Below are 13,354 nucleotides of genomic sequence, written 5' to 3'. Positions count from 1 at the left end.
CTTAATGCAATTGAATTGGCCAGTGAAGAACTGCCATAACTTCATTCTTAACTGAAAACTTATTTAATAATAAATAAAAGCTTACAGAAGAGTCAATATTTATTTCTAAATAAAACATTGTCTCTTATCAAAATGAACTACACCAAAAAAACAAATGCAGCAGAAAACTATCACCTTAGGATCAGACTACACCTGGCTTTAAGGATTTTACAAGATGATAATCTTAAAAGGACAATATGCTATAAGATTACAAGAATAATAAGATTCATAAATGTTAATATTGCAAAGGCACAAGAAGTCACATTTTTTATTCCTTTGCAGTTGAATTACTAGGAACAAGTCAAGAAGCCTCAAAAGAATCAAAGAGTAAAATACCAAGTTAGTAACAAGGTCTAATCTATGCTGTTTTGTGTGATGTACATACCATCAATACTACGGAAATCCAGTAGATAAGTTCTACTATCCACTTGGTATAACTGTAGACTCATTTTGGAGTAAGTGCTTGTCACAGGATTCTTCCTTCGTACACGCAAATAATATGGGTTTACAACCTGGCACATGGTATAACAAAAACCAAGTCAAAAGTAATTCTTCTATAAAACATTTTATAGACTATGGGTTTACCAAATATGCTAATAATCAAAATGTTCTTTCTTTCTTACCTTCCATTCATAATCCAATTGTTTAATTGCTCTACATACTTCTGCCATAATATCATTTGGTCGACTTTGACTTCTAATTCCTAAATGCCATTTTGCTTTCCTTACACCTTGGTGTTTGGATTTCTGTGGATTTAATTCATCAAGGGTATGGCGTGCCCTTGGTGTTTCAGCAACCAAGAATGGTACTCTTTCAGGATGGGGCCGAGTCAGGTGATGATCATCAAGAAAAGAATCAGGTGGGCTTGTCGCCAAATAGAAATCTTTGGCTTCATTCATTATTCTCCTGTTATCTATTATGAGATGGTAGGCAACTGCCAAAGGATCCTGGTGATTTCTGTTATAAAGACAGCTGAGAACTTCCTCTTCTGAGCACTCAAACTTTTCACATACTTCTTTTAAGGCTTCATCGTCAATCATGGTTGAACTATATGATGGATCCTCAGGAAAGAGATATTTTGGAAGGTCCTGTTTAAACCATTCATGTTCCCTGAGAGAAAAATGGCAGGATCAGGAGAAGGACTTTGAATAGAGCTGAGACTGAAAGTAACAGTTTAAGGAATTTAGAATATGACCTAATTTATATTTATATTCATACTGTATTATTGTCACCTTTTGCACTGAAATTTTCCTCTTCTAGCTCGCACTTCATTGTGTATGTTGAGGGAAATGCTCCAATCTCCCTCCAGTTTTAAGAGGGAGAATGTATTGATACAGCAATGGGGGGAAAAAAGTTATGGGACAAATGACAATGACAAACAATGAAAAGAACAGCTTATTTCCAGCTTAGAAAGAGAACATATTAGGTAGCTTCATTATAGTACTCTTTTGATATAATGTTAAGTGAAAATAATATAACAAGAAAAATAGTAGACAACTATTGAGTACTTACTATGTGCTAAGTTTTATGCTAAACACTTCATATACACTATCTCCCCTCATCATCGAAACAATTATATGAAGATAATATCTCTTTGTTTTAAATGAAGGAACTGAGGTTAAAAAAAAAACATCAAGGAACATGCTCAAGGTCACAAAGACAGTAAGTGACAGAACCAGGATTACAACCCAGTTCTGTGTGACTGGAAAGGCCATGCCCTGAATGACTTCCTATTCTAATTCCCTAACTTCACATATTTAAGAATATGTTTGACCTGAACTATGTCACTTTGCTAAAACTAAATAAAATCCAGAGAGGAAAAAAAAAAAAAAGAACAATGGTTATCTTCTGGGTCATGGGATTAAAGACAATTTTCTATTCTCTTCTCTATTGTTGTTGGTGTTTTTCTAAGTCTTTTCAATTGTCATGTATTACATTTTAATTGGAAGAAAATAGGTAAAATACAAGCAAAAACATTTCTTACCTAGATATCTTAAAATATAAATTTTAGAGAATGATTTGTCCTTTCCCTTTGGTGATAAAATCATGCCCTGCCATTCATGGTCTCTTTTTTAGCTAGTCTAAAACATGTGTAGTAAGTGGAAAGTAATCAAGCTTCAAGTTCCACATATAATCTTTCCTTCTTCTTCATTATACTAATGCTTTCGTATTTACTATTCCCAGATCCATATCTGATTTCTTTCTTCCTTCTCAGATAAATGTGCAGTCTAGCCATTAGAAGACCAAAAGAGACCAAAATTTCCATAGGGGGAAAAAAAAAGAAACAAAGCTTGCAATAAAATTGTTTAAGTCTTCATCAGAAATGGCTCACCCAAATTTGAGAAGAAAATGTGTCATCATCATTTTTGTCTAATTTATACTATTAGGTTGAACCAGATGAAACTGGTAATACTGACTTTTACCTACAAAACAGGAATTTTGCATGTAATTCAATGTATACTACCAGGAAAAACATGTCAATTAAATCTCATTACTTGGGATTAAAAAAAGAAAAAAAAATACAGTAATTCATGAGATAAGAAATCAAATAGCAACCCACAAATTTACTACTGAAAAGTATCAATTCTAACGCCAGGCATACTGGCTCACACCTGTAATCCCCACACTGGGAGGGAAAGGCACAAGGATCACTTGAGGCCAGGAGTTCAAGACCAGCCTGGGCAAAAATAGCAAGACCCTGTCACTACAAACAAAAACAAAAAACAAAACAATAACAACAAAAAACAGCCAGGCATGATGGTGGATGCCTGTAGTCTCAACTACTAGGGAGGCTAAAGTGGGAGGATTACTTGACCCAGGAGTTACTGGCTACAGTGAGCTATGATCACACCACTGCACTCCAGGCTGGGTGACAGAGCAAGACCTTGTCTCAAAAAAAATAAATAAATAAAAATAAAAGATATACATACATATGGGGCCTCGCTATGTTACCCAGCCTGGTCTCAAACTCCTGAGCTCACATGATCCTCTTTCCTCAGCCTCCCAAAGTGCTGGAATTACAGGTGTGAGCCACAGCACCAGTTTTTCATTAGCTTTTTTGTTAATTTAAAAAGTAATATGATGTTCACTGTAAAAACTTCAAAACAAAGATGTGTAAGTAAAAAGTGAAAGCCCTCCCTCTTACTAATCTTACTTCCCTAAGGTAACCAGTTTACTATGTATTTCTAATAACAAAATAAAATAAATGTGTCTATACACTCTATTTTTTTCACATAAAAACAGGATTACACTGTATATTCTGTTCTGCAACTTTTTTTTTCACATAACTTTTATCATGGATACTATTAGATCTGATAACTTCCAAACTGCTTTATTACCTGATATCTTTGATTGTGGCCCTCTTCATGGGATCCACCTGCAGCATATGTTTCAAAAGGCTAATCACAGAAGGATTTAAATATTGAGGGGTATAGAAGATCCCATCACATATCTTCTTAAAAAGAGTTGGCACATGGTCATCATCAAATGGAAGGGTTCCACATAACAAAGCATAGAGAATAACCCCACTGCTCCATATGTCTACCTCTGGGCCTGCATACAATCTGTAACAGGAAATTACAATTGGATTAAAGAATCATTTTAACCTAAGAATCAGTTAATCAAAAACTTCAAATATGGATATTTCATAAAGAATTCATAAGCAGAATATGGTTTTTATAGCCACTACTACATGTTACACATAACGTTAATTCCATCAGTATTATCTTTGAAAACAAACGTCAAGAAGTTTTGTAAATTACACACCATGGCTAAAATTCTGTTCTACTATTTACTATGGCCCTGATGGGATCTAACAATAGGGCCAAATCTTGAACAAACGTATCACTATTCAATTTAAAACCATTGGTTTTTGTTACAGAGGAGAGATTAAGTGACATTTCATCAACTGAGAATGTTCTTTAGTAATGGACTCTGATCCCACAATCCCAATAACACAAGACCCCTTACACCAAGGTGAAAGGATCCTGAGGCTGTGAAAGAAAGCCAGGCAAATTGGTTCACAGAGTTTTTAAATCCCATCTGCAGTGCACTGTAGTCAAGTGCCTTAACTAGCTGCAGACTAGTTAGATCACCCATTCAAAGTCTGGATTCAGGAAAAGGATTTCTTTAAATTTATGTACTGCTGAACTGATCGATAAATATTATTTTGAAAGTAAAAGTTCTCATACACCAAGAGCTTGAAGAAAGACTTTATCCAAACTAGAAAAATTAAATTTCAGTAATAGCCCATTGCATATATGCACAGTTATAACATTTCTTTTTATTTATTTAAATAACACTTTCCACAGTCTCCATGTTCTGAATTGTTTTATTCCTAAAAGAATTAAGACAGACAACACAATTTTTTTAAAAATTTTTTAAATAATTTTTGACATTAAGTTAATATTAAAAAAAAAGATGAAACTTGACAAATCTAAAATTAGGTACCCCTGCCTTACAGCCAGCCGTATTTTTACACAAATCTCATTTCTTTGAGCAGTCTAGGCCAACAAGCTTATAAAAATGGAAAGAAAATACTACAGTATTTCTGCATTGAGTTAATCAAGATGCAAAACATTCACACAAATAAGCATGGTTTGGGTGAAAAGTTATTAAAAGTTCATTATAAAAACTAGCAAACTTCAGCTTCTGTTTTCAATTTCAGTAGTATAGTGACGGACAAAGAGTTATTCTTAAAAATATTAAATTCTCCTGTTTTCCAAACTATTCAAAAAGTGACACTGTACAAATATCTTCATGTTCTCAATGCTGGTAGTTAGTAAATTGAGAGGTTAAAGTTCTTATAATATTGCAGTCTCTAAAAGGTTTAAAGAACAAAGATGCAACATAAATGAAGTCTAAAGATTACTTCAGCCCAATTCCCCAAGACGTTTTATCATGAAACATAAAGGTACTACAAAATGCCATCTATGTAAAAAATTAAAGCTACACATTACATGTTTAATTTTTCCTCTAAGTAAATAGTAATCCTTTTCTAACTACTAGATATTTCTGTATTATTCAAGTTTCCAGTGTCTTACCTACTTTTTAAACACCCTAGTTTTAAACTTCCCATTTCTTCCACCTGGGAAAAAAATTAATGTACTCTCTTCTAACAACTTTAATATAATGTTGACTTGTAGTCCTTAACCCTCATTCACGTATAAATGTGGTTAAGAATAAGGCTTATATTTCTTTCCTTTCATTAGAATTAAATATGACACTATAGACTAACAAAATCTAGGAGAAAAAGACAATTTCAAATGTATTGAGGGCGGCAGGGTATCAAATACTACCTTCCTGAAATTACTTCTGGTGCAGCATAGTTGGGTGAGCCACAACTTGTTCTTAAAAATTCACCATCTGACATCATGTTTGAAAGACCTGAAAGTGCACAAAATCAGCTACTCAAAAGATTTCCCAAAGACAAAAATTAAAATCCCATTAAACAATAAAATCGAGTTTGCATTAAAATGATAAATCATCATTTTGTTATTTGCTTCAACAAAATCCTATGGTCTATTGTAGCCAAATATTCTGCCATTATGCCCTAAAATGTGTAATCTATTTCAACGTTTAAAGTTAGTGCACTGTTAGAGTTTAATGCAAATATATTAAGCTGTTGGTTATTTTGCTTATTAGAAAAAACTTGGCATGTTTAAGTTTTATTAGTACAGAAATTACTAGGGAAAATAATCTGTAACAGATGAATAGAAGGATTAAAATTCAAAGTTCCTATTAAGCCTGTTCTGATTCTTTAAAAACAACAACAACAAAAAAAAAAACAGTAATTTTGAATTTCAAAGTTCCCTCATAGTTTTACTCCAAAAAGAAACTGTTGCTCCCTCAAAAATGCACCCTATAAAAATAATCAACTGAGGAATAAGAAATCCAAATAATTTAGCCAATTACTATTTAAAAAAAAAAAAAAACACCAAAACCACCAGCTCAGGTTTGGTTGGCATTTTCCAGTTAATCTCTGAACATTTAAATAGATATAGTTATAGATATAGATACATAGATGTAGTCAAAACTGAGGAAAATTTTTATAAGAATGTTCTCTGGGCCAGACGTGGTGGCTCACGCCTGTAATCCCAGCACTTTGGGAGGCCAAGACAGGCAGATCACTTCAGCTCAGGAGTTCGAGTCCGGCCTGGCCAACATAGTGATTCCCCATCTCTACCAAAAATACCAAAAAACATAGCTGTGCATGGTGGCCCGCATCTGTGGTCCCAGCTACTTGGGAGGCCAAGGTGGGAGAATTACTTGAGCCTGGAAGGCAGAGGTTGCAGTGAGCCAAGATCGTACCACTGCACTCCAGCCTGGGTGACAGAGTGAAACTCTGTCTCAAAACAAAAAAACAAACAAACAAAAAAGTTATCTGATTTGAACTAAAACCAACCTAAAGAAAAGAACTGAAGAGATTCCTTTTTCTCTTAGGTTTAGTAAGGTCAATGGCAATTTATATAGGAAATACAGAAAAAATAATTTTTTTTTTTTTTTTTGAGACCGTGTCTCATTCTGTCACCCAGGCCGGACAGGCGATCTCAACTCACTACAACCTTCACCTCCTGGGTTCCAGCAATTCTCCTGCCTCAGCCTCCAGGGTAGCAGGGACTATAGGTGTACACCACCATGACCGGCTAATTTTGTATTTTTAGTAGAGATGGGGTTTCACCATGTTGGCCAGGCCGGTCTTGAACTCTTGACCTCAGGTGATCCACCCGCCTCAGCCTCCCAAAATGCTGGGATTACAGGCATAAGCCACCATGCCCAGGCAAAATAAATTCATTTTTAACAATCAAAAGGTTCTTTAAACAAATTATAATTTACTATCATTTAAAACATTTTAAAATAATTTTTAAATAAATTTTTTTAATTAAAAAATTGTTTTAAATAATTTTAAATAATTAAATTCACATAGTTCACTTCTGGCTTTCAAAGTTTTAAATAATTCCATCCCACTCACTTTCCTTCTCCATACTTGATTCTTTTGAACATACTGGAAATAAAGCTGCTACCTTCTCTTTCACAAATACTCCTCTTCTCAAATAGTCTCTCTAATGCTACCAACTTAAGTTGTTTAAAATTTAATTTTAAAGATATTTAAAGAGCCAGGTGCAGTGGTGCACACCTGTAATCCCAATACTTTGGGAGGCTGTGGCAGGAGGATCACTTGAGACCAGGAGTTCAAGAGCAGCCTGGACAACATAGTGAGAACCCGTCTCCACAAAAAGACAAAACTTAGCCTGGCATGGTAGTGCATGCCTGCAGTCCCAGCTACTCAGGCGGCTGAGGCAGGAGGGTCACCTGGCCCAATAGTTTGGGGATGCAGTGAGCTATGATCACGTCGCTGCCCTCCAGCCTGGGTGACAAAGCGAAACCCTGCCTCTATAAAATAATAGTAATAGTAATAAAGACATTTAAAGCTAAGAAAAGATGATTTCTTAGCTTTTCTTCTTTTTGTATGTTCATAGACAAAACAGAATACTTTGATATACTCAGTCTATTACTTTATATAATCTTTTACAGTTATCTGAAGAATTCTACATAGGTTCATTGAAACTATAAGAACATTAGAAATGAATGTTAAGAAACTATAAAATTATCCTTACCAAAATCAGCTATCTTTGCATTCATGTGTGCATCAAGCAGGACATTTTCAGGTTTCAAATCTCTATGGACCACCATATGCCTGTGACAATAATCCACACCAGAAAGGATCTGTTGGAACAGACGTCGACTTTCTTTTTCATCCAGCTAAGAAAAGTAAAGAGGCTTTTTAAAGGTGTGTCTTTCAAAGTAAATTGTCCTATCTATAATTCTCCAACCTATAAAATTGTCAAAATACATGAAAATCTTCCGAATGAACTTCACTTATAAGATACTTTTGACATGAGGAGGAGATACCTGCAGCACAAAACAGAAATGCTAAGATGGTCTTGGAACCCAAATCAGTAACTCAAGTTTCTAATATTATCATTTGCATATGACTACATTGTAACAGCTTGCCTTCCTCTATATCTCATGAGTTATTTCAAATAATTTCAATATCTACTTGAAATTTGGCATATTTCCTTTTATAAACTGGAAATGTTAAATCTTTCATTCTTTTAACAAATATTTACTGAATACCTTCAACGTGCTATACATTGCTTTAGACACTCATTACACAGCAATGAATAAAACAAAGGCCCTAATCTAGTTGATGAAAATAGACAAATATAGTCTGAAGGAGTGATACTGTTTTGAAGAAAAATAAAGCAAAATATGGGTGCAGTGAGTGATAGTGGGGTGGGGGATACTATTTTAGACCATGAGGAAGTAATATTTAAGCGCTATTCATAAACCAGCAAGCAACTATGTTGCTGTATGTCCTAAAATAGAAGACATTTTAACAAGAAACACCTTAATTCATTTAATAAAATATCATAGCATTTTATCTTTAATATGCTTGCTAAAAAAAAATCTTATGTAGCAACTACATTTTTGTTTTTGTTTGGTTTTTTTTTGGCGGGGGGGGTTAAATTTATCTATATTTTGAGACCCAGTCTCGTTCTTTCATCCAGGCTGGAGTGCAGTGGTGCCATCACGGCTCACTGCAGCCTCGACTTCCCTGGGCTCCAGCAATCCTCCCATCCCAGCCTCCTAAGTAGTTGGGACCACAGGCACATGCCACCATGCCCACTAATTTTTGTATTTCTGATAGAGACAGGACTTTGCCATGTTGCCCAGACTGGTCTCAAACTCCTGAGCTCAGGCAATCTACCGCCTCAGCATCCCAAAGTGGTGAGATTACAGGCATGTGCCACTGCATGAGGCCTGAAGTATTTTTTTTAAACTTCTCTATGTATCCATATATTCTTATCACTTTTTTCAACATAAGTGACAACCATTACTTGGACATGTGTGCTCCCAAGAAGTCATATTTAATAAATAAGCTATTAATCCTCTAGGCGAAGGACTCCAATATGCAATTCTCTAACATAGGTCACAAATTAGCATTCTAAAACCAGACATACACCTTAAAGGGCATGGATAATCTGGGAGAAAATACAAATCAGTAATTTATTTTGAAAGAAGAAACTATTATAAGATACCGTTCCTCTAGAAAAATACTAGTCCTTTAGCATTCTAATACTTTTATTTCTAGATTTGTAGGTTCATGGGGAAAAAAAAGAGTATCTGTTCAAATATGAAAAAATAGGAGAAAACGATTAAACAAAATATAAAAAGTAAAATAACTAGACAGACTACAAAAATGAAAATTATACTGTATTAGAAACAAGTACAATTACAAAGGATGGAGAAAGGGATGTCTATAAAGGAAGGTTAGAAAAGTCAAAATACGTTTCCAATTAAACATAGCAGATTAAATCTTTTGTCTCCAACTCTTGAAACATCACTAAAATGACATCAGCAATAAAAGACGCACATAAAGACAAAAAGAACAAAAGAGACAGCAGTAATCAAGAGGAGTCACCAAGGACGACAATAGATAAACAGTAATAAAGACTAAGCCCACAAGAGAAAGCTGAAACCTACGCCTACAGGGGTAGAAACCAGTAAAAAATAAACATCTGCACACAAAGCCTGGGAAGCCTTAGAAATTGGAAACATAGGGAAATGCTCAAGGTAGAAGTGAGAGATGAGCTGAAAACAGGACAAGTGCTTGAAGTAAGAAGCTTTCAAACTCACCCATATTGGGGAGTAAGACCTATAATTTACTCTAGTAAGGCTGAACCAGCTCTGCTCTCAAGGACACCAAGGCAGGGATAAGGCATCCTAAGGAAAACATGGGGGCTAAGACGAAGTCAACATATTAACTAGTGAGACTTGCATCTCTTTTCCCCACTCAGCTCCTGCAGCACTGGCAGCTAAGCTAAGGCCTTTAAGGAAATGGGAAGGTTTCTTCTGGAGCGAATATCTGATCCAAGAAAAAGTATTTGTTATTATTAGCATTTGGTATACAGTAATAAAATAGACAAGTCCCTACCTATTCAAGCTATGAGAAAACCCAGCAATCAATAAGTCCTACCCACATGAGCCTGGCATTTAACACCCTATTCTTAAATATTTAGTGGACAGTCAAGAATCACCAAATATCTGAAGAAGGGCCATGCATCAAAGACAAAAATGAATAAAATGAATGCAGAGAGCACAGAAGGTACAGAACAAGACGGAACAGAGGAAAACTTTTTTTAAAATGCCATCCTCAGACTAGGTTATTACGTCTGTGAGGCAAATAACAGCAGACTAAAGAAATGAAAATTTCAGAAAATAAGAAGCTTTTGAAATAGAAAATATGGGTGCTGAAATTTTAATATTCAACTGGTAAAACTGAAGAAATACCCACAAGGTAAAACCAAGAAATAAACAACAACAGAAAAGATAAGAAAAAATATATCAATTGTGCCTGTTTCCCGTTTCTCCAGGCAGAACTTTTTTTTTTTTTTTTTTGGTAAGGAGAAGCAGGAGTAAAGGGGAGTAACTGAAACAGAAATGAATCATGTTAAGAAATAGTAAAATCAAAATTAACTTGGTTAATAAGTTTGATTTTGATAAAAGTAAATAGACATGCTATATAGAACAAATGAATGAGTAATGTAAATAACTTAAGATTGGGAGAAAAGCTTTCTTTTCAGGGCTAGATACAGCTCTCCCACAAAGGGGCTTTTGTATACCACATAACCTGGGTATGAGAAAAAGTATGGGCAGAGGGCAGTGTTGAGTTTTTATATCTGTAACTTAAGGTAGTGTTCAAAATGTCCTATAAAGTTCCTTCCAGCTCTAAATTCTTTATATCTAATTCCTACCTCCTTCGTGGAGCCTATTTTTACTACTCCAGGTATATCAGATTTCTGAAACCAAAAAATGAATGCAATTTAAATGTGGCTAGAATTGACTAGTAAGGACTAGATCTTTAAGTAATATTTTGTAACGATTAATTACATTAAGATACATATTCAAAGTATTTGTATACCCTAGAAGCATAAGTCTGAGGATTCTAAGTTCTGGGGTCTCAAGCCAATTCCATCATTAATAAATCACGTTACTGTGAGCAAACATATAAGCTATGAGGCTCAGTATCCACATCTGTATAAACAGGCTAAAGAGATAATATTTAAGATCCTTTCTAGTTCTAAATAGTTTATGATTCTAAACAAATATATGACTAAGGGAACTGGTTATTAAATAGACCTCTTAAAATTGCTTGCTGACATTTTGATGCTAGTAAAGGATAAAGGGGGGTTACAAAATACATACAGAATTAAAGCAGAACAGCTTACCCTTCCATTCTTACAGATATAATCAAATAGCTCTCCTCCTGAGACATATTCCATCACCATGAAAATATCAGATGGTGTACTGATGACCTGGTACCTGGTGAGAGAAAACATTGTCTACGAATATTAAAACATGTATATTCATTCATTCAATAAATATTTACTAAGCACCTATAGTATACCAGGTACTAGGCTAGGAGCTAGGAAAACTGCAAGAAACAAAAATTCTCTGCTCTCATGGAGTTCATGTTCCAGGAACCAGGAAACAGACACTAAATAAATAAGCAATACCTCAGGTGGTGGAACATGCTATGAAGAAAAATAAAGCAAATGAAGGGGAATCTTTGTATACAGAGTGCTAAAGGAAAGCCTCTAATAAAGTAACATTCGAGCTGAGCCTAAAAGAAGAATGGGAACAAATTATGTAATTATCTAGGAGGAAAGTGAAACTGGGAGAGGGAATAGCAACTGCAAAGTTCCCCAAGTAGAAGCCTGCTTGACATGTTTGAGGAATATTAAGAGAGAAATAGGATGTAGAGTCAAAGGTGTTAACTGCAGGCCAGAAGACACAGAATTTTACAAGCCATGATAAGGCTTTGGCTTTTACTACAAGGAAGATGAAAAGCTATCGTACGTTTTAAGCAGTCATGTGATCTGGCATACTAAAAGGAAAACTATGGCAGCAGTGTGAAGAATTAACTGTCGACAGTAAAGGTAGCCACAGGAGGTTACTTCAGGATTTCATGAGACAGATGAAGGTGGCTGAGACCAGGCTGACAGCAATAAAGGAACTGAGAAGCAATCAAATCCTAGCTTGATTGTGAAGGAAGAAAGGAAATGGATGATAGAAAGTGAAAGAAACAGGGAAGTTAAAAATGGTTCCTAAGTTTTAGCCCTGGGTAACTGGCTGTTAGCCAAGATGGTGAAAACTGTGGGAAGAGCAGGTTTGGGAGAGTAATAAAGAGTTCATTTTGGGCCGGGTTGAGTTTTAAATGCCTTGCGAACATCCAAATGGAAATGTAAAGTCAGCAGTGCGCAAATGAGTCTGGTGTAAGAAGAGATCTTGGCCAGGCGCGGTGGCTCACACCTGTAATCCCAGCACTTTGGGAGGCCGAGGCAGGTGGATCACGAAGTCAGGAGATCGAGGCCATCCTGGCTAACACGGTGAAACCCTGTCTCTACTAAAAATACAAAAAGTTAACCGGGCTTGGTGGTGGGTGCCTGTAGTCCCAGCTACTCGGGAGGCTGAGGTAGCAGAATGGCATGAACCCGGAAGGTGGAGGTTGCAGTGAGCCGAGACTGCGCCACTGCACTCCAGCCTGGGCGACAGAGTAAGACTGTCTCAAAAAAAAAAAAAAAAGAAGAGATCTTGAAGCAAGAGATGTACATTTAGGGGTGGTCAGCGTATGGATGGTATTTAAAACCATAGCACTCAACAAATGAGAAGAGGTAAGAGTGAAACAAATTTGAGTCAGCCAGTTCAGGAGAAAAACCTAAGCAGCTTTAAGTTATTGCCCGCATAACAAAGCAGAAGCTGAGCAGGAAATAGTTATTTGTAGACTCTATAACTGGCAACTGTAAAACAACAGTAAGATTACTGCCCTTTTGAAATATTGGATTCCTGAAATTTTGTTATCTGTATGTTCAGGTATAAGCAGGATGGGGAAAAACCCTTTCTACTACCGCATTCTCACTAGTGAGGCTAACTGACATCATGTGGTCATTTGGAGGTCAAGAGTTTTTATTAGCAGATCATTGTTGGTTTTACAGCAACGGGGCACCAAACATTACCAGAAGGGCATCTTTCCAGAAGACAGGAAAGAATGAGAAGATAACAGCTGATAAGCACAAGGGCAAAACATGAACATAGGCTTAAATGACCATCAGTGGCGTTAGAAAAATACATGAATGGGAAGAAACTTTTATTTTTTGGGGGGGACAGAGTTTCGCTTTTGTTGCCCAAGCTGGAGTGCAATGGCACGATCTCAGCTCACTGCAACCTCCGCCTCCCAGGTTCAAGCCATTCT

The 13,354-nt window shown here is 35.9% G+C and overlaps 1 protein-coding gene across 4 annotated transcripts in view; it reads right to left on the bottom strand.

Moving 5' to 3' along the window:
- Nucleotides 1–13,354, bottom strand: part of PRKAA1 (protein kinase AMP-activated catalytic subunit alpha 1) — a 40,185-nt gene that overhangs the window by 4,274 nt on the left and 22,557 nt on the right. For 2 of the 4 annotated variants that reach the window (XM_055245438.2, XM_055245439.2), the window contains 6 exons: nucleotides 11,331–11,424; nucleotides 7,656–7,800; nucleotides 5,337–5,424; nucleotides 3,378–3,602; nucleotides 663–1,149; nucleotides 425–551 (listed from right to left, as the gene is read on the bottom strand). In XM_055245438.2, coding sequence (XP_055101413.1) covers nucleotides 425–551; nucleotides 663–1,149; nucleotides 3,378–3,602; nucleotides 5,337–5,424; nucleotides 7,656–7,800; nucleotides 11,331–11,424 — 1,166 coding nt within the window. Of the gene's footprint in view, nucleotides 1–424; nucleotides 552–662; nucleotides 1,150–3,377; nucleotides 3,603–3,701; nucleotides 4,859–5,336; nucleotides 5,425–7,655; nucleotides 7,801–10,856; nucleotides 10,902–11,330; nucleotides 11,425–13,354 lie in introns of those variants that run through there. The other 2 variants (XM_055245437.2, XM_055245440.2) reach the window with 2 other exon arrangements.

This window comes from Symphalangus syndactylus, chromosome 16 (genome assembly GCF_028878055.3).
Source record: "Symphalangus syndactylus isolate Jambi chromosome 16, NHGRI_mSymSyn1-v2.1_pri, whole genome shotgun sequence".
In the NCBI taxonomy this organism is placed as follows: domain Eukaryota; kingdom Metazoa; phylum Chordata; class Mammalia; order Primates; family Hylobatidae; genus Symphalangus; species Symphalangus syndactylus.
The sequence above is the reverse complement of the archived record's forward strand: the minus strand, read 5'-3'. Positions and strand labels throughout refer to the sequence as shown.